Source organism: Cynocephalus volans, chromosome 7 (assembly GCF_027409185.1).
Source record: "Cynocephalus volans isolate mCynVol1 chromosome 7, mCynVol1.pri, whole genome shotgun sequence".
NCBI classification, from domain to species: Eukaryota; Metazoa; Chordata; class Mammalia; order Dermoptera; family Cynocephalidae; genus Cynocephalus; species Cynocephalus volans.
In genome coordinates this window covers 151371619-151393307 of record NC_084466.1, presented here as the reverse complement: position 1 = coordinate 151393307, position 21689 = coordinate 151371619, and the positions used below count along the sequence as shown (strand labels likewise).

Sequence of the window (21689 nt, the reverse complement as noted above, 5' to 3'; positions counted from 1 at the left end):
ATCTTAAAGTTTCTTCATTGAAGTTATTACTGGTTGTAAAATCAAATTTTCCACGTACATTTATTGTTTTGTACTCTTTAGATGCCTGTGTTCACTATTACTCAGTAAGATACGATAGTGAGATGTTTGTAACCTCTGGCTATCAAAATGAATGTAATTTTTAGGCTGGATTTTGTTAAACTAAGATATTTTCCGTACAATTTGTTTTGTGATTCTTTTATATGGTGTAGAAAATTAGATCAATATGATAATGCTCTTCAAATTATGGTTTAAAGCATGCAAGTAAGAAAAATTCCTTTGTTCATTCCATTAATCAAAACCCAAAATTGTATGATCTTCTCTTCCAGGAGACACAGTCTTTTTTAATAGAAAGAGCAGGAAATGTGTTTAGTTAAGGTTTCTTTTTTTTTTCTTTCAGTGTTTTAGATTTAACATTGGCATTTCCCTAGACTTCTATTCTGTGACAACCTAGTAAAATGGATTGAAATATTATGATGTGGTCATATTTTAATTGTTTGTCTTTTCTTTTTGGCAGGGGGGAGGTGTAGTATAGTTTTGGTTTTACAAATAGCATAAGTGGTTTTCATTAAAGAAAAAAAACAGTGAATATTACAGTCCTACTTTGAGTAAAACATTAACTCTCTATGGCAACTCAGAATATAGAGTTTGTTTTGTTTTGTTTTCCAGTTCTAATACAGTCTGTTTACAGTTGCAGAGGTTATAACAGTTTGGTGAAGTTATAAGTCATAGCATTTGCTAAACTTATTTTCCTTTGAGGACTTTGAGTTGAATGGTTAAACAAATTAAATAAAAATGTTTAATTAATTATGAAAATTAAGCACTTTCTTCTCTATTTTTGTGCTTTTTAAAAGTTAGCTTTTAACTTTTTCAGGGATCTTATCCTGAACTATGCTATCCTCTATGGTAGTCTCCCCTCTTGAAATAGGTGCCTTTGCTCGGTAAGATTTCCTTTTTTTATTGTTGGGCCATGTTTTTGAGGGATTGCCCGGGGAGTGTAGAGCTCACCTTCTTTTTAGATTGAGTTGACAGAACTCTCCAAAAAATTGTGAGATAAGCCTGTTAGACCAATTACATTTTCGAAATTTTGAGTACTTTGAAAATCTGTGGTAACTCAGATTTCTTCTTATTTACAAAAAGTCGGCACCCTAGGGAAGAACTAATCTGCTTTTACTTCATTGTTCCAATCTGAACGAATGTACTTAGAGATTGATTAAATATTTTTTCTTCTCACCAAGGGAAAGTATGTCCAAATCCTTAAGTAATTACATTCTTAATACAAATATTCCTCATTTTCTTAGCTGGAAAGGGAGGGTAGCTTTCAAACACCTGTATTTTTCATTTGTGTGATGGTGACTTTAAATTGAGCTATAAGCAATTTTAGTCACTTAACTCTCAACCAGCTTAGTTTAGAAAGCATAACATTTCAAAGGGGTTTATTTGAATATTTGAAACACTAAAATAAGCTTGAATTTAGGAGGAACATGTTTTAACCTAATCTAAAAATTTGATTTCAGTTGATGAACAGAAGTTAAAAGGTGTATATTTATGGTCTTTCAGTGAAATAAAGTATTTAAAGAGCTAAAAATAAGACATCCAACTCATAATATGAGTATCAGCAGAATATTTCACAAAGAATATTGTGAAAATTTAGGAACTTTGGACAGTTGTACACTACCACACTTAGTATATTTGTATGTGCACTTTATCCTTGCACAGATCTGTAACTCCTGATAGATTGTGAATTACCTAGAGGCAGGCATCTGTTCATATTTTTCTCCCCAGCACCTAGTGCCTGTCTCATAGTGAAGATTCACTTAATGTTCATTGACAATATTTTTGATTGTCAGCATCATTGGTAAATCCAGGCACTGCATTCAGGTGGCTATTGATGCATATGCGTATGTGCATGGAATACGTTAATAAGAAAAACTGGGTCTATTTTAACCATAAGGACTCAAAGTTGAGGAGATCTCCCCCATACCCAACACCCAATATTTGACCTGTGCATGTTAGCCAGTCAGCATTCAGTTGCACTTTAAATTAGAAAATGGTGCCATTTGTATGTTTTGGATCTTATTTTGTGTTTTTACTTAAAGATTATACATGTATTCTTTTTTTTCCTGCCTTTTTTTAAAAAATCGAAATGTAATTGATTGTACATATGTGTGGGGTACAGCACTGATTATCAATACCTGTGTGCAATATGTGATGCTCCAATCAGGGTAATTACTGTATTTATCATTACACAATGTATTCAATTTTTATGGCCCTTTACCAATTTCCGTATGTTCTTTTTTTATTAGATATTTTTGGGATTCTTTTTTTTTTTTTATGTTCTGCCACCATAGTAGTCAAGATGTGCCATTCCATTTTTTATTCCATTTTTAATATTTCATCAATATTACATGTTGGTAATATTTTTGCATTACATACAGAATTCTAGAATAATTAAGCAGCAAGAGCCAGAAAATTCTGGAAATGAAGAGTGATGAGGAAAGATTAGATCTTCCAGATATTAAATTGTAATGTAAAGCTTTAATAGTTAAAACTGTGTCACTGACATATGACTGGGCAGACAGATCAGTATAACAATAAATAGAAAGTCCAGAAAGAGATCTCAGTACACATGGGGATTTATTAAAGAGGCATTTCAAATCAGTGGGGGAAATGAGGATTGTTCAAAAAATGCTGTTGAGGTGATGATAAATAACCTGACAGAAATTAGGTTGGGTCTTTTTCTTATACCTGATACCAAAGTAAATTTGAGATGGAACATAGATGTAAGGTTATGAAACCATAAAAGTCCTAGAGTAAAACATGAAAGTATGTTTTTATAATCTTTGAGTGAGGGTGGCCTTTCTGATTATCATGCAAAACCCAGACACTGTTTTTTAAAATGATACATGTGACCACATGTCAGTTTCCACATGACAAATTAGCATTGCATACAAAGCCAAAAAACAGATAAGCGAGGAAAATACAATGTGTTTTACAAAGTAGTGGTTAATTTCCTTAATATGTAAAGAATTCTTTCAATTACTAAGACCAGCAAGCTAATAACAAAATGGGCCAACTTCATGGAAAAAGAAATACAGATTCCTTTAACATATGGAAAGATATGTAATGCAAATTAAAACCACAATGAAATGCCATTTTCAGATTGGCAAAGACAAAATTTTGATAGTACACTGTCTTGGTAAGGATGTGAGGGAAATTAACACTTGACGCATAGCACTGCTAATGGAAATGTAAAATGGCACAACTGTGGAAAACTGTTTGGCACCATGAAGGATAAAACCCTTTTACACAGCAATTCCAATTCGAGAAATTTATCCCATACACATTCACAAGTGATATATGTACAGGAATATTTGTATCTTTTCAAGTGACTATACCAATACCTAAGTTCTAGGATAGTCCATATTCTTTCCAAAACTCACTTTTTCCGTGGTTTTTAATTTTAGCCATTCTAGTCGATATTCAGTGGTAACTTCTTACGGTTTTAATTCACATTTCTGGTAACTGATGATGATGAACATCTTTTCATGTGCTTATCAAGCATTCATTTATCTTTGATTAAGTGTTTAAGCCATTTGCCTTTTTTTTAAAAAATGGGGATTGTCTGTGTTCTTATTACTGAGTTGTTAAAATTTTTTGTATGTTCTAGATACAAGTCTGTTGTCTAATGTGTGTTTTGTGAATATTTTCTCCCAGTCTTTGGCTTGCCTGTTTATTTTCTTAATAACTTTTGGAAGATAGTGTAGTTTTGATGAAGTTCAATTCATCAGTTTTTTTTCTTTTATGGTTAGTGCTTTTCGTATAATAAAAAAATCTTTGTATATACTTCAAGGTCAAGAATATTTACTCCTAGAAGTTTTATATTTTTAGAGCTTTTATATTTAGCTTATTTTTTTTCCATCAGATTTTCTAAATTGTCTATAACCAGAAAGGAAAAAAAAAAATTTAGAACCACTGCTTTAGGCTGCTGTCTAGTTTTTCAGATTTGTTAATTATATGGACAGCATCACATCATGCCATCCCTTTCCCCTACTAAAACAGTTTCTGAATTAATGGAGAGAATGACATTGCTTTTGATAAGATAGATAGCAGTGGAATATCTGGCTACACTTCCTAAGTAAATTTTTTTATTTCACTTCTTAATAATCCTGTTAGGAATTTTAATGTTCAACAAGTATGTAGACCCCCTGAAGCTGCCCCTTACAGATGCCCTTTTGCTGCTGCAGGGCAGTAAGGCATCAACAAGGCCATAAAGGCAACGTAAGAGTCGGAGACCTGAGTTCTGGTCTTCCTCCTGTCACCTGCTCCTGCTGGAATGCAGGACAAAACTCTCTCAGCCAGTAAGCCTTCTTATCTTATCTAGAATAAAGTCCCAAATATGATATTTGAGGCCCCCCAGGATCTGATCTCAAGCTACCTTTCCATTGCTGCAGTGCCCTGCTATTTCCTGTTTCTTAGAGTTACCTTCTGCTTGGCCCAACTCTGTGTCTTTGTTTATCCTGTTCCCTGCAGCTAAATTGTTTTTCTTCCTTTCCATCCTACCCTAGACTTAATGCAGACAATTTTTAAGTCTCCAATAAAACTTCATATCTTCCTTGAACCGTCTCCCAGCCTCTTTAGCAGAAATTAATGTTTCTTCACACCTCCTTGATGTATAGCCTTCCCCATTAGCTTACAGACTTCCGAATGCTTTGAGAGCTGGTAGGGCGTGATGTGCATTTTATCTCTGTGATGCTGCATGTAGTGACTCACATGCAGCAGGCTGGTAGAGTGCCTTTCTCACGGAAAGTGGTATACCAGTGTGGAGCCCTTAAGCAGTGTTCTTTGTAATGGGTTTTGCGCTAGACAGTGTTTTTTAAACTCTGTGGTGTGATGCATTTATTGTTTGTGAAGCAATTTTGGTAGTTCAAGAGTATCAGTTTTTAAAAAATGGAATAGAAGCCCGTCCAGTTAGCTCAGTTGTTTAGAGCATGGTACTGATAACACCAAGGTCCAGGGTTTGGTCCCTGTACTGGGCAGCAAAAAAAGGAAAGAAAAATAATGTAGGATGGAATATAACATGGGTAGGCATTGTATAGTAAAAGTTTTGTTTCTAGTTTTATATTTGTGTATATGTTTGCTAGGTTGTGAAATACATTCTTACTATGGGTTATAATAAAAAATTTGAAAAACTGTACTAGATTTTAACCTCTTTAATAAATTTTGAATTTTAAAATTTAGAGAAGAGACATTTGGAATTTTAATTAAACTCAAAGAACATAAAACCTTAATATTTCTGAGATTTTTCACTAAATGCTTTTACATAATCTGTACCCTCCATTGCTAATTATCTACTGTATTACCAATAGGTGAATGATTTCTTTTTTCAGCGTTTATTGTGTAGGCTTTGTTTTACATTTGGGTATATAATTGGATTATAAATATATAAATCATTTTTCAAAAATAGAGTTTTTGAAGAAAGTTTGGGGATTATCACAGATGTTTTCCTGAAATTTTGTTTTTTGTACTTCTCCTTATTGTACCTTTATTAGCAGTTTAGATGGCACATAGAAGTATGTTAACACAGTATATTTTGAGGGGGGGCAGTACTTTTTAATACATTAGAATTGAATGAATATTATCAGCTGAGTCTGCAAATTAAAATTTTCTGATTAAGGACAGTAAAATTCCATTTTGGAAAATAAGTTCACTTTATGCAATGCTGTAATATATGAAAATAAATTTCACTTTGTTATTAACTAGCATTTAAAAGACAACTTGGTTTTGAAACTGGGTGTTCTTAGCAATCAGCTTAGCAAGAATCAGGTTAAATATTTTTTCCAAAACAGGGTAAAAACTCAAATCTTCCGGATCAACGCAGGCATCCAAATGGTGATGTGTTACTTCTGGAGAACTTTGAATCAAACGTACATTCTTGAGTTGGGAAAGCAATCACCACCAGGGTTGCTTAGTATTTACGGCTAGTGAAGTTGTTTCTGATTGACTTTGTATAAAGTTGTGATTCAGATCTTTCCTGGAGCTCTGGAGCCTTGTAACTGGGGGGTTGCTGAGTTAGTAATGCCTGTGTTTTTGCATTCCTTCTCTTTAGGGTCAGTATAGACCTTCTGACTTGTTGTGTCCTGAGACATACGTTTGGGTACCCATTGAGCAGTGCCTGCCTTCACTTGAAAACTCCAAGTACTGCCGTTTTAACCAGGACCCAGAAGCAGGTACGTTTGGAGCACAGCTTGGATGGAAATCCTTGGCTTTGTTTTTACAGTCTGTGTTTGTGGCTGTGGCTCTTAACAAGGTCCAGGTAGCTTTTTATATATTTAAAAGAGTGCATGAGTATATGCGTATGTGTGTTTGTAAGACAGAGGAAGACATGCACACACACACACACACACACAGTTTAGCAAAAAATTAAGAAACCCTATGTGCTTGTGCTACTTACTAACCTGGCTTTTTGCATTAAATTAGTTTTTAAATCCTTTGAGGGCTGGCACCATTATCCATTTCTTTTGTAATTACCACAGTACATTAAAATTGTTCACTAGATTGATTAGTTAGCCACTAACTAATAGAAGTATTGACCAGTTAGACTGAATAAATATATAGAATGGTTTCGTGAGGTGAACAGGTTATGATGGCTTTGTGACAACACTTCCTTGACTTCCGTCTTACATCTCTGTTGTGTCTCCTTTTCTGTCCCTTCTTCCACCTCCTGCCCAGGATAGCCTCGGCCATATTTTGTTTCCCATTATTCTCCTTCTGAGTACTAGCAGTATGTACAGGCACTAAAAGTATAGCCCTAGGTCTGGCTTCTTAGCTCAGTTAGAGCATGGTCCTGATAACTGATTCGATCCCTGTACTGACCAGCCCCCAAAAAAATTTTTTTAATTAAATAATAAGATAACCCTGGAATCAGACTTCCTGGATTCAGATCCTGGCTCCATGATCAGCTGATAAACTGGGTGCCTTTGGGCAATTTAATAATCTTCCTGGCCTCAGATTCCTTTAAAATTAAGTTAATAATAGGACCTACCTCATTGACCTGTAACAAAGTAAGACAAACATGCTAAGAATAGCCCCCTATTATTGTTTTGGTGGTTGTTAGCCAAGTTAGAATGCTTCATCCCGTATATGCCACAGGCTTTTATCTGCATTTACTTTTATTTGCTCTGATCCCTCTCTCTGCAGAAATGTGCGGTTCTATTTACCCCTCTTTGGTCTAAATACCACTCAGGGTTTAAAATAGTCCTACACGCAGCCCTCCTAGTCCTCATGGCATCCGACTGCGGCTTTGTTAAGCAGGCACGAGTTTTGGTGTTCTGGTGATGGGCTGTATTACGTTGAAATGCGTGTCTTCCCTCTAGACTGAAGTTCCTTGATGTTCCAAATTGTGCTTAACTGAGCTTTTGAGTCTTCACAGAACCCCCCACAGAGGAGGTGCCTGATACATACTTCTTAAGAATACAAACATTTTTCTACTAGCCACCATGGTCTAAGTTTGAGAAAAATGAAGGAAAGAGAAATGGAAAGGCTGGGGGAGGAGAAAGGAGCAAATGGAAAAAATCAAATAGGAAGACAAGGGGGCAAAGGAGATGCAGTAATTTCCTAGTTTCTAAGATATGCATTCTTTTTTACAAATCTGTTTTTTCTTATTAAAAATGTTGGTTCGTGTAATGTTGTATTTTGTTTTCTCCTTGAAAAGTGTTATGAAATCAAGTGGGTACTTCTTACACCTGATGATACCTTAGAATCTGATGAGCAGTGGTCATGGAGCCCCAGCTGACTTGTGTGCCAGGCACAGTGGGGTCAGCCCCAGGGTTTTAGGTATTTAGGCTTCATAGAGTAACCAGGGCTTTATGGTTCCCATACCTTGAATTATTAATCAGCATCTTGTTTGATTCTAAGTAAAATTAAATTGCATTGATATACTGCTTATAAACCAACATTAAATTTGTCAGTCAGTTTTGAGGTCAGGCCGAAAGCCAGAGTGTTGTAGAGAAAACCGCATGCTTATCCACTATCCTCTCTCCCTTCAAAAAAAAAACTAAAAAAAATTCCCCTCTTAGCTTTTCTCAAAGTCAGGTCAGAGCGTTCCCTTGTGTTGAAAACTGCTGAACAGCTTATTGAATTATTTCATATTTGCATATAAAAGTTTTTTGTAAGTTTCTTCCAACTGAACAGGATTATCTTCTCAAATTTGTTTCTGTCTCCCAAATTTAGGACTCAATTTCACATTTTCTTTTTCCTTCTTGTACTATTTTAAAGATTGCTTCTCTTATGTAATACTTGGAGATTAAAGAGATCACAAGTTCTCCTTGTTTTATAAAGTTGAGAAGGTGAATGAATAATTTCCATGTACTAAATGAACATTCAAGTAAATATTTATTAATTCAATAGGTTTTTAAATTATTTTCCAAAATAAGCACTAGTGAGCATTTCATGGCAAAGAAGACTTAAAGTTTCCAATTGACTATTTTCGTCAAGTATGTACTATGTCCTGGTGAGTGATGGATAGCTAGCATGTTCTTTTCCTATAATCTTTAGCTCTTAATATTCATTGTTTAGATTCATTTACAAAAGTCGGAATAAATTTCTTTGAGAAAATGAAGATCCTTTCTCATATGCTGAATCTTTGGAACTTTTAAGAGAATACCGCAAAGTTTTATCAATATTGAATATCACAGTCCAGACACTATTTGAAATCAGACTTATATCCTGTGGTTTTAGGAAATTAAAATGTAGTTACATGCTGGAATGTATTGAGCCTGCTGTGAAACATGGTCATTTGAGGTTTAAATTGCAATCTGTGAGAAGCTGTTCTCTTCTCTGGGGCCAGTTTTACTTTTACATGACCTAAACTCTGACTCTGAGAAACTACAGAGCTTAATATGGGCAATGTTGTTAGTCGGTATGGTGCTTTTTTTTTTTTACTAAATCTTGTTTCTCCTCCCAGCTGTTGAGTAGTTAAATTACTCTGCAAAAGGCACAGCTGATCGCCATAGGCCTGTGTAGAACAAAGTGTGGCTTCAAGGTGCACCAAGGTACCAGTTGTAAGAAAAATTACATTCTCTAGAAATCCTCCCTGGCCTTGACTAACTGCCCCCCACCCCCCATCAGAAATTTGGGTTCTGTGATTATTTGCTCAACTAAGAACTTTATTCTGTGTAACAATAAGAACCTTTTGTACTTACTGCTTTGTGGTGTTATGCGGGGAGGGGTTGACAAACTGAAGTGAGTTAGAAACTTCTAAAGAAATCTTTTTGTTCATAAATAGATCTTTTGTTTTTCAGGTTAGGCCTTCTACATACTCCAAAGAAAGGAGTTCGAAAGTTTCTCAAATGATTTTTAGGTAAAAATCCATTAGATTGTTTTTTAAATTGATAGTTGAATATGTATAGATTTCAAGAATTCTGCCTCACAGTTACATCCTACTTTTTTTGTTCAAATTATTATTTTTTTTAATATGTGGTGAGAACGCTAGTAGAAAATTTGCCCAAATGCATAAACCACTACTAAGAAGAAACTACTAAGAAGAAAAGTGAAATAATCCACAGCCTTATGATGCAGTAGTAATTATTGTTAATGTTTTAATTCTCTCCTTCCTGTCTTATTTTTTTTCTGTGCGTATATCTGTGTGTATTTAAAAAAAAAAAAAAGAATCGTGCCACATGCTTTTGTTGGTTTTACTTAATACTTTGTGTTACTTCTTATTTTTGATAAGGTAAAAATTTACTTTTGGTAAAGTAAAAACTACTTGGCTATTAATTTGGTCATTTATCAGACTAATGCTACTACCGTGTGACAGGCGGTGTCTAATATAGATATTTTACAGAAAACCATCATTGAAAGGGTAGCCTTTATATTTTGGAGTTGGTTTTAGAATCATGATAAACTATGATTTAATTTGACTTTTAATGTTGGGCAAACATTATAGTATTTCTTATTGGTATTAAAATCCTTGGTTCCAGATTTACCAAAAATAAAACTTTATTGATCACATGCTGTTTCCGAAGAACCATCCTGTTTCCCCCTATGTTACTCATTTTGTCATTGACATCTTAAATGTTATTTGTTGCAAAAATAACAGCTAACATTTGTTTTTATCAGACAATTAAAAATAATTTTAATTCAAATATTGCTCTATAATTTTTATAAGTACTTATTCTGAGTATTTCAAAGGGATTAATTAGAATTTTTTCTATTTCTACGTATAATTACAATAATATCTATATTTTACCACAGATGTCATTCTCATCTATATATGCCTTGAAATGTTTTCAAGAAATTTCCAAATTTATCTCTAATATAACCAAGTCATATGTTATTAGTAAGGGTGTCAAATTTAAAAATGCTGTAAAAAAGCAATAACTAATATTGGCTTGGTACTTTATGCATTTACCCAGGATAGAGAATTTCTAGGACACCCTAACTCTTCACAGCAGTTGCTAAAAATCTAAATTAATGTAAAGAAGCTTTTTCCTAGTTTGATGCCCTGAAGTTCTTTGGCTCCAATCTGTGCCATTTTATGTTTCAAAGGGGACTTCTCTTTTCTTCTCTCTCTACTCCATTTTTCTTTCTTGCTGACATGGTTTCCTGGCATTTTGCCTATAACTTCTGTAGTTTCTCTAGCATATGCCCACAGAAAAAGCATGTCCCACTTTGATCTTGACTGTCTGTGGAAGAACCAGGTTCAGAAAGCACTCTGTCCTGTGTACACTTGCCTGTTTCTCCAAGCCTGGCATCACTTACTGAATGCTGTTTTATGGTCCCTCAAAAGGGTATATACCTCAGCCAAAATGTCATCTTAATCACTTGGAAACAATTCCTGATGAGAAAGCACATTTGCCACAACCTCCTAGGGTCCCTAAAAATGTGCTGTAGTGATAACTTACAAGGAAGTGGACAGTATCTTTTCTAATTATTTTAGATGCAGAATTCAGCTGGTATTCTTTCAATACTTCTGAGAGTAAAATTGGTTTCATATCTACATAGGAGATTGAACTACCCACTGGAAGTTGCAAAATGAATGATGTTGCTTGCTGAATACTTATTAGACATATATTCTTTGTTGCCAGTAAAATTGGTGGTGCTTGGTTGTAGCAAGCTGGAGCTAAAATCATTTGTACACTGCTACATATCATAAAGGAAACAGGCATCAAAATAAGAAAATAACCTGAAAATTTGACTCTCATATTTGGTGAATCTTGAAATATGTTTTAATATGGAAAATGTAGAATATTATCATCTCCTAATTTTTCAATTTATTCCCTATTCACTTAAAAAAACACTTTAATATATTATTACTGTTTAATTTTTCCTCTTACCTCCTTTTCAAAGACATACTTATCCAAAATTTAATGTAGTACTAGTATGACCTCTGGTTTAAGAATTAGAAACTAGATTGCCCTAGTTTACATGGTCTTTTAGTGAGGACACAAAGGAACAAAAAGACACGTTTTTCTTCCAGTATTTATACATATGACTGAAGTATTATAATGCTTTACAGTTTGCATTTTCTATTTAAAAATGTGAAAACTAAGACTTACTAAGGTAAACCTCAACAATTGTGATGACTTCTCATTTTTTAAGTGTTTTAAAGCCAGTCTTGCAGATAAATTTTAAAAGGTACTGTTTTATAAATTTTTACCAGCTGGACTTTGCTCAAGAAGCCATGCATGAAGTAACTCAACCACTGAAATAGACCAGAGACAGACTAAAATATTTCTGAAAAGGTGTGGAAAGCAAACTAAAGATTTCCATTTAGCTACTAAAGAAATATTTTTCTGATCCTTTTCTCCTTTCTTGTGGGATAGATTAAAAAAATTCGAAATAAGTAAGTCCTTTTACTGTCAACCAGTTTTTAATTTAAATAATTAAACTTGTAATAAACAATAAAAATCATTTTAGTATCACATCAGCAAGCTCAAGAATATGCTTCAGAACATGTCTGTAAATGCTGGTTCTATCTGGTGCTGTTCTGTGGCATTTTAGAGTGCTGCTGTGTGTGTGTGTTTGTGTGAAAATCTGACATTTTTTTATATAATGAGGGGGTGTCCAAAATGCCAGTTAAAGAATAAAAATAAAGTTTATACCTGCTGTTTAAGTGCTATCTGAACTATGATAATCTGTTGAAAAGACATTAATTTCAAGTTCTCTATTTTCTGTACCACTAAGAAAGAAAGAGTGTTGCCAGTTAGACTATGATTCCATCAGTTGTAAAATCCATGTGGGTTTTAGAGATGTCAAAATGATAAAAACATGAATCTTAATATAGAAGAAGCATGGTTCAGTTTGAATATACTATAATACTTAGCAAAGCAATGGAGGGTTTGGGAAACTTGTGTTTTCTAGGTTAGGGAGTATTATGACATCCTAATTTTAAGCTTTAGATACATCATAGAGTGTGTATCAGAGTTTGAGGGCATTGATTTCAGATACTTTTTATATAAAAATAAGGTTACCATTATTGAATGATGATAATAATAGAGTTCTTAAAGTACTCTGATCTTAGGTACTTTAATAATTTTGAGAAGGCACACAACTACTTCACAAGGATATTTTATTATAAAGAAAGTAAAAACTTTTTACTACCCCCAAATCATTAAAATTTTGTAAACATTAATCTCCATGCATACTGTTTTTAAACAAATTTTAAAAATTTAAAAAATTTGTTTGATGTTGGAAGGGAGGAGTAAATGTAGAGAATTGTAAAACTTTGCTGAGCCAAGAAATTCAGTGACCTTTGACAATTAATGGAATGGTTAAACATTAAATAAATAAAGAAGGGGCAAAAGGTGGTATCCCAGGATATCATCAAGCCGTAAAATAATCTGCACTTCATTGAACGTTTTCCTATCTTACGAATTACCAGTAAATATTCTTGGCTTCACTGTGGCTTTGTAGTAACAGAACATGACTCATTAGCTTAACTGAGAAAAATTCTTAAAGGATACTTGATGCTATATTTTGGAACCTGCATCATTTGATATTCAATACAATGTCCACTAGTTATGGAGGAACTGACCCAAAGACAGACAAAACAATCCAAGGGTTTCTTAAATTATTCACACCCAACTTCAGTATAAAAATGGAGACTCTGCATTTTTTCTGCAAGGTATTTTAAAACTGTTTAGATTCTCTTTTGTAGATATTAATATCCAATCTCTTTGCAGAAAAAATAAGCAAGCTATAACATGATGGTATTAGGAGTTCTGTTTGTTTTATGAGTGTTCTTATATGTGATGCTAGCAAAATGTTTTCAATATAAATATGGAAACGAATAAAATTCCTGTTCTTGTGTGAGAAATATTCTTCTCTAGCTGCCATTCATTTGAAATAGACATCATTTAGGGGAGAATTGACTTGTTCATACTTCTGCGGAGTGTTCACTGATAATAAAATGAAGGCTGTCTGAAAATAGGAAGGGCATGTTGACAATTGGGAAAGAATTAAAGTTACCTAGTATACCAACCCCTGTGAAAATAAGAAAACCAGATTCTGAGCACTTCTCTTGCTGAAGAGACTCTTTTAGCCTGGTTTCTCTCCAAAAACAGATCCTGAAACGTGTGCTTGCATTCAGGTAATTTATTTGGGAAATGGTCCCAGGGAACAGGAGTAGGGACTGGGGAGAGTGAACCAGGGAGGGAGGAAAAGACAGTAGAAAGATGTGTTGCTGTGTGATCCATCCTTTAAGGGCTGGAGATCAGTCCTTTTGAGACATCTTCTGGTATACGTCTCAGAATAGGCTGCCCTAGGGAATAAAAGAAGTACTTGGCTGCTGGCTTCCATTTTACACTGGTTGCTGATTGTCGCATGGCCATTAATGTGTCTGCACTTTCAGTGTGCACATGCAGACATGCAGAGCAGCCTACATGCTTGCCGGGCTGCTTCATCAGAAAGGCAAGAAACGAGAGACAGACCTTGCCTATCTTTCCTTCACAAAACCATACACCATAGTTGCGGCATGAATCAGAGATGAGGCCAGGGGGATGAGAGACAGTGACCGAGAGGTGTCAAATACAGAAAAAGTGCAGACTGAGGTAGCATGTTGCCTGATGTCAGCTGATCATGTCAGTTACATGAGGGCAGACAGAGTAAGGACCAAAAACATGAGAGAGTATTGGACTCTTTAAAAGACAAAAAGCTAGCTTAATTTGAAGTATTCAGAGGTGCCAGCCAAGAGTGAGAAACATAAATTTGAAGATTCATAAATGCATTCGCTCAACAAGTACTTATTGAGCCAGGTATTATGCTTTATAATGGTAGGTGCAAATTTCTCATGCCAGCCCTCAGGGGACCTAGTGGAGGAGACAGACAATTACTGAGCAAGTTCAGTCAAGCATGGTAAGTATCATGCTGAGGGAAATAGGATCAGTTAGTCCAGATTTGGATGGGGTGTATGAGGTCAGGGAAAGCTGCTTGGATGAAGTGGTCTAAATTAAGATTTAAACAGGAGAGGGAGTGCAAGTGCTCCAGGCAGAGAGAAGAGCATGTTCAGGAAGCCTGGTGACAAAGAGCACAGCTGGAATTTAGAGTCCGGGTGATGTAGCTGGTTAATAAAGGGTTTTGTAAATCATAATAAGGAGTTTAGATTTTTCTCCTGTGAGCAGTGGAAGGTCATGGAAAGGTTTTAAGCACTGGAGGGCATCCACAGACGTGTCATATCTACTCCACACTGTGGACAAGAGGTAGGGAGACCAGTTAGGATGGTTTTGCATGCATCCATCTAAGCAAAAGATGATGGTGGCCTGGACTAGTGTGGTAGCATTGGGAAATGGAGAGGAAATGGATGGATATAAAGGATACTGAAGAAGTAGTGTCCACAGAGTTGGGTGGTTAATTGTGTGTGGCAAGTATAAGGGAAAGGGAGTTGTCAACATCTAACAATTCTCTTGACACAAACTGAATTAATGCTGACTTCCTTCTGAAATGAGAAATGTAGAACGAGGAGCAGGTTTTGTAGAGAAGGAAAAGAATGGTGAGTTCAGTTTTGGACATGTTGAATTAAAGGTGTTTGTGAGACATCCAGGAGAGGCCGAGGAGGCAGTTGGACATGTAGTTCTAAAACTGGTGAAAGATCTGTGAAGGAGACACAGATATAGGAGGCAATAGTACATGAATGGGAGCCTTAATAGTGAATGAGGTTGCCTTCTAGAGTGAAGAGCAGAGAGGAGAACCCCGAGGAACCCCAGCATGTGATGACTGAGTAGATGAAGAAGAGCCCCACTAAAGGCCAGAGGTAAGAAGCAGCTAAGAGTGTGGGGTCAGGAGAGCCACCGGAGGCATTTTCAAGAAGCAGGGGCAGTGGCAGTGTCAGATTCTGCTGAGAGGACCTGAGCAACATCCTTGACAGTCTTGGCAAGATCTGTTTAGTTTGGGTGGGATTAGAATAATGGCTTCAAGTGGAGTGGAAGTTAAGAAAGCAGCCATAATGAAATTCGATTTTGAAGACACTGGCTAGAGAGATCTGACAGAGGAAAGGAGAGGTTTGAGCATTTTCAGAAGCTAATGGGGGTCAAGGGAGAGAAAGATCAAAGATGTGGAAGAGAGGTGAAACGCAGTGTATCCAGGTCCTTGAGAAGGGATCAAGCATGAGAAAGATCAAGAACACAGATGGGTAGATTAGCCTTAGGTAAGAAAGATCCTCCTTAGGAAAGGAAGAGGGGAGGCTAAGTGCCAGTGAAGACAAACACACTGGAGTAACAGCAGTGCATTCAGAACCGTCCCGCCCTATGCCTTTTCTCTTCCCATTGCAGTAGGTGCTGGTGAAGAGGGAGGCAGCGGGATAAGAGATTTGAGCAGGTGTGAAGGAGCTGCTGGGAGGAATGGGACATAGAGCAGATTACCAGGCCTTGTTGAGATTGAAATCTTGATGAAATCATGCAGATGTGACGCTTCTTCAGCAGCCTGGCTGCTACAGTCATATTGTTTCAGAGTTGGGAACTTGTCAGGCTGTTGTGGTATAAGGGCAAGAATTTAAGGCTTTTGACGATAGATAGATAGATAGATAGATAGATAGATAGATAGATAGATAGATAGATAGATAGATAGATAGATAGATAGATAGACAGATAGATAAGGAAGGTTGAAATATGGTAGTGGTATCTGAATTTGAATGGTATCTGAATTGAAGATAGAATGAGTGTAACAAAATGTCATAGAAAGAGTCAAGATTGGAGGTCCCTCTGGGAACTAGAGTAGTCAAGTGACTGAGCAGGCTGGAAAGATAGGAAATGGTGTTCAGGAAGTGTTTGATTTTACTGCTTCAGAGTATGACAGACTGAGGCCTTGGAATCGGGAAACTAATGGAGAATTAAGGTGAAAGTCATTGAAGAGGATTCTGAAGCAACCAACACACATTCACGCTGTTAAGCAAAAGATGGTCATGCCAGGGGATTTTCATTTCTTGGTGCCATTTAGATGTAAAAGTGGTAATTCCAAGGTTTCCTTTAATTTTAGAAATTAGTATTCAGTTCATTAAAGTAAATGAAGCTCCCAAATGAAGCTCTTTTTCATTTACCAGATAGCTTCAAATTCTGCTAATCCCTAGTGAACATAAACATAGAATTGTGTGCCTTCTTTGTGTCAATATATTACAGAGAATAAATAGAATACAGCTTTTTAGAAAAAGATAATTTTGGATTAATGGTAATCCTCAAGAAATCCATCATAGTGTTTTTCAAACAGTTTTAACTACAACCTGCCCCCCCCAAAAATACATTTTATATCTTGACCTAGTATATAATACTTGTATGTGTGTGTGTATCGTGTATATGTGTATGTATGTACAACTGAAACCAAAGTTTCATGACTTGGTATTTATCCTCATTAAATATGATGCACTCTGATCCCACCTACAAGGGATAGAGTAGTCATTGGTTTATCTCAGCTTATGAAGACATGTGTTAGGTTTTTAAATTTGTGGGTATACAGATATTAACTGTTAAATGTGAGGTTTTTGGTGCCTGTGAGTATAATTTTCATTTGCAGGAAGGACGATTCCAAAAATTCCTTTAATTTTAGAAATTGGTATTCAGTTCATTGAAGTAACAGTCTATTAAAATAACATCTTTAAAGGTTTGAATGTTTTTCTTTTCAGTGTGTAGGTCTTGTATATTTTAGCAGTTACTTTTTAAGGGACTTTGGAATAACATTTGATTGCATTTGTGTAATGCTAACTAAATTTCTTTAAATATTTTTAAACTTCTTTTATAGATTTAATGCATTCAATTTCCCTCTTAATTCAATTGTCTTAAAAGTATTCTTATAAACCTAATAAATTTATAGACACGATAAACCTAATTTTTACTTAGTTTAAGATCACAAAAGTTAATTCTTTATTTATGAATTTCCTGTTGTAGTCACAAATTACTGTTTACATAGAAAATCTTCAGGAGTCAGCTGTTTAATTGGGATTTTTGTTTGTTTTTAAAAATTTTTTATTGAATCAAAATTGATTATACATACTTTGGGGGTTCAACGTTGAGATATGTTGATCAAATCAATATTACTAGCATATATATTGTTACAAATCGTAATTCTTTATGCCGCCTGTCCAATCCCTTTCCATCCCCCTTTCTTTCCCCCTGCCCCCTCTAATCACCCCAGATTTCTTCTCTCCCTCTGAAAGAATAATGGTTACTCTGTTGATTTGCTGCCCAAATGACCTGTCCAATGCTGAGAGGTGTGATCAGGTCCCCCAGATGCCTCTTCCATCACTCTTAAATGGGCTCTGTGGAGAGAGACATCCTCCTCCATTCTTACCTCTTCTGGTGACTCTCCTGTGTCAGCGCAGTCCAGTGGCTGGCGTTCCTTCTGCGTGGTGGTTGTGGCATCTAGCTGCCTTTGTGGCAATCATGGTTATTGTGGTGGCTGTGGTGGGCCACCCACATGGAGGAGATGTTTTTGGCATGCTCCTTGGTGCTGGCAGTGTGCCTTGCTATGGGAGGGGGGGTCCGGTCCCCTTCTCCATGCCCTGGGTGGGCCCTGAGGCACTGGCGTGGGGTGCCTGGTTGTGGGAGAGGGTCCTGTCCCCTTCTCCATGCCTTGGGTCCTCAGGCAGGCCCTGAGACGTTGGCATGGTGTGCCTTGTTGTGGGAGGGGGGTCCGGTCCCCTTCTCCATGCCCTGGGTCCCTGGGTGGGCCCTGAGGCACTGGTGCAGGGTGCCTGGTTGTGGGAGAGGGTCTAGTCCCCTTCTCCATGCCTTGGGTTCTAGGCAGGCCCTGAGACATTGGCGTGGTGTGCCTAGTTGTGGGAGGGGGTTCTGGTCCCTGGCTCCATACCCCATGCCCCTGGATAGGGCCCAGGGGCAGTATTGTGGTGTGCCTGGTTGTGGGGGGGTGGATCTGGTCCCCTTCTCTATGCCTCAGGCCCTGGGTGGGGCCCTGAGGCACTGTCACAGTGTGTCTGGTTGTGAGAAGGGGTCTGGTCCCTGGCTGCTAGCCCCAGCCCCTGGCCAGGCCCTGAGTCATTGGTGGTGTGCCTGGATGTGGGAGTAGGGTCCAGTCCCTGGCTCCAAGCCTTGGGTTCCTGGGTGGGTCCCAAGGCGCTGGTGGTGTGAGTGGTGGTGGGTGGGGGTCCTACCCCTGGCTCCATGCCTTTGTCCCCTGGTGGGCCCAAAGGCATTGGTGGTGTGCCTGGGCCAGAACTAATTTTTTGTCCTTTGCTTAGTTCTAAAACGGGGGAACTTCCCATGGAAACCAGTACTTGAGCTGTGTGGTTGAGCTAAAATGCTGCTTTGCTGCTGTTTCCCTAGAGAAGGCTTTTTGTGCAGCTCAGGGTTTAATGGTTGACCTTATAGGTACTTCCAGCTCTCCAGATACTTGGTGCACCTGGGTTGGGTAGAAACTCTGATCTGTGCCTGAGTTTTTTTTATCAATCTGCACCCCATGCAATTCTGTATTCCTGACCAGTCTCCTCTGAGTGGTCCTGCACTGATTGGGGGGCAGATTGGCTGTACTTGCTGTGTCCCATTGTTCTCCCAGTGGGCCTGTCTCCCCCACCACCTATGCTCCAAACACTTCCCATGGGATGGGCCCTGCACCAGTCCCTTGCATTGACTCACCGGCCTCTGAATGGCTCCCCTTTTTCAGTTGTTCTGGGTCCCTGCTCCTGCGTGGGTCCACAGGAACTCTGTTAGTGGTCTTGCTGTCCTGGAGGCCACCAAAATCCTATTCTCCCCTTCCGCGTCCAAGTAACTCCATCTAAAGGGCACAGCTGTGGCTTCTGCCAGCTCCTGCTCCATGTACTCCAGCATTAAAGCAGCCATGGGCCGAAACACTAGAGCAGTTTTTTCTTTCTCTCATCATGGTTTCTCTAGCCTTCATGAGTTCCATAAGTCTCTCTTCCTCTTCACCTGAGCTCCAGTGGCCCCAGCTTGGCTGATGTTACATTTTTACAGTTGTAAATTCGTTGATTTGTGGGAGAGGGTGACACTGGGGACTGTCTATTCTGCCATCTTGACTGGAACTCACTGTTTAGTTGTTTAACTACTGGAAGTAATTAGTGAATTTTAGCAAGTTTGCAGGAGTTTACAAAAGTCATTTGTATTTTTACATACCAACAGCAAACAATTGGAAAATGAATATTCAAAACAATTTCACTTACAATAGGACATACAAGAACATACAATATTTAGAAATACATTTATCAAAAGACACATAAGACCACTACACTGGAAACTACAGAGCATCACTCAGAGAGCTACAGTGGAGAGATTACCATGTTAATGGACCAGAGACTCAAAATTGTTAAGATGATAAATGAAGTCATGAGAGTGATCTATTGTTATTCTAATGGGCCCAGTTCTAACAAACATTACAGGTACATAAAATAGCAAATATGCTCAAATTCCTTGATACCTTTATTAATACCACAGTATTTATACTCTTAAACATTTTCCTTCTTAATTCTGAGTTTTTCCAGGTTGAAGAACACATGGAACCTTATTTACAGTGCCTTGTCAGTGAGTCCATGTCCCAGAGAAGGTGGTCACATAGCTCATAACCAAGTGTTCCCCTACCGAATTATTTGATCCGTTCAGTGAAGCTTGCATTCCTTAAGCCCAAGAAGTTATATCTTGACTGGCATTTGCATTTCTTTTAGCTCTTAAGATATGTCATCGATTTCCATCTAACTCAGAAAGTTTTGGACTTGATGGAGTTCTGCATTCTGTCATATTCTTAGAATCACTCAAATCTTAGGGATATTGGAATTATATCCAGGCAAATTTTAGGTATCTCTCATGGCATTTTCTGACCATTCATTTACAACTTTCAAAACCATTCTATTCACATTAATATTATTTACACCTCATACTTAACCATTACTACGTAATACTAGATAACTGGAGCATGAACACTGAGTAACATTAGAAATGTTGTTAAATAAATCTAGAAATCTAAAGACAACATTTCTAGTTCTGCCACTAATTAGCTTTGTGACTTTGGGTAAGTCACAAAATCTGAGCCTCAGTTTCATTATCTGTGAAGTGGGAAATTCAGACTACATAAGTTCAAGTCCTAGTATGTTTTGTGTCCTCTGAATCTTTAAGACTTTTTGTGAGGATCAAACTGCTTAAAAATTAGAATGCATTACACAAACATGAGGTGTATGATTCTGCAGCACCCAAGTTATATTCATTTTCCATGATTGTGCTAGATTTCACTACACTGAACCATTTCATCTACCTTCTCTCTTCCTCACTATTGTAAGCAGAAAATTAAAGCTGCAGTTTTAGGTGAGGTCATGTCTTGTAGGATAGTGTTTTCCAAGCTCTGGACTGTGGTATTCTTACTACTGTGGTACACTCTGGTATTTTTTAATCTGTTCAAGTTTTTCGTTTTTTTAGAACGCTGCTTACAATCTATTATGTCAATTTTACAACCACTACCACCCACATTTTGAAAAACACTAGTCTAGGAGAACTGGGGGAGGAGTGGGAGAGCAGGACTCTCACTCCAGCTTTGCCACTATTGTTACCTTAGTAGATGCCATAGTGATAGTAGTGATTGCTGTGATTAGTATTTATTGGTACAAGCATATTGTTAAATGCTTACATATCATCTTATCTCATCCTCACAATGACTGTATTGCTCTTCCATCAAATCAATATTGATGAGGCAAATGATTGATTAGAAATAGAAGGGGGTTGAGATGGAGAGAGTGTATTAGAGTATTCCTGTCACTGGAAAGACCAATATAAATTACTGACTAGATATCTCTTGGTTTTGGTTAGTGAGAATCCTTTGCCAGGTGACGGATGTTGCATGTATTTAATGGGTACATCTAGTCCCTGGACCTGAAAACTGAGGTCTAACCCAGGAAGGTGCTGACTCAGCCATGGTACCATCCTGAGTGGTCGTATTTGGATGACCTGTTACTACCCTAGATAGCTTCAGTGGACGACTGCAGATCAGATATTGTGGGTCTATATGATGAAATTTAAGTGTTTGAAATAATGGGCCCATTCATTAAAAGTCCAAATTTTGGCTAATAGCCCCCCCCCCCCCAAAAAAAGTGGTGCAAGTTAAAACTCATCTATATTTAATAGCATTGTATGTTTTGGAGCATTCTTTGTTGCTAGCAGACCTCTGATTTTTAATTCTAGTGATACTAACCACTAAAATATAAATTTTGCACAGTTTGTGTGTTCTTATGT

General features: G+C 37.2%; 1 protein-coding gene across 8 annotated transcripts in view; it reads left to right on the top strand.

Annotated features, from left to right (window-relative positions):
* The window catches only part of ATE1 (arginyltransferase 1), a 168837-nt gene that overhangs the window by 124625 nt on the left and 22523 nt on the right, over window positions 1-21689 (top strand). For all 8 annotated transcript variants that reach the window (XM_063102403.1, XM_063102404.1, XM_063102397.1 and 5 more), the window contains one exon: window positions 6128-6248. In XM_063102403.1, the coding sequence (XP_062958473.1) occupies window positions 6128-6248 (121 nt within the window). The remainder of the gene's footprint in view (window positions 1-6127; window positions 6249-21689) is intronic.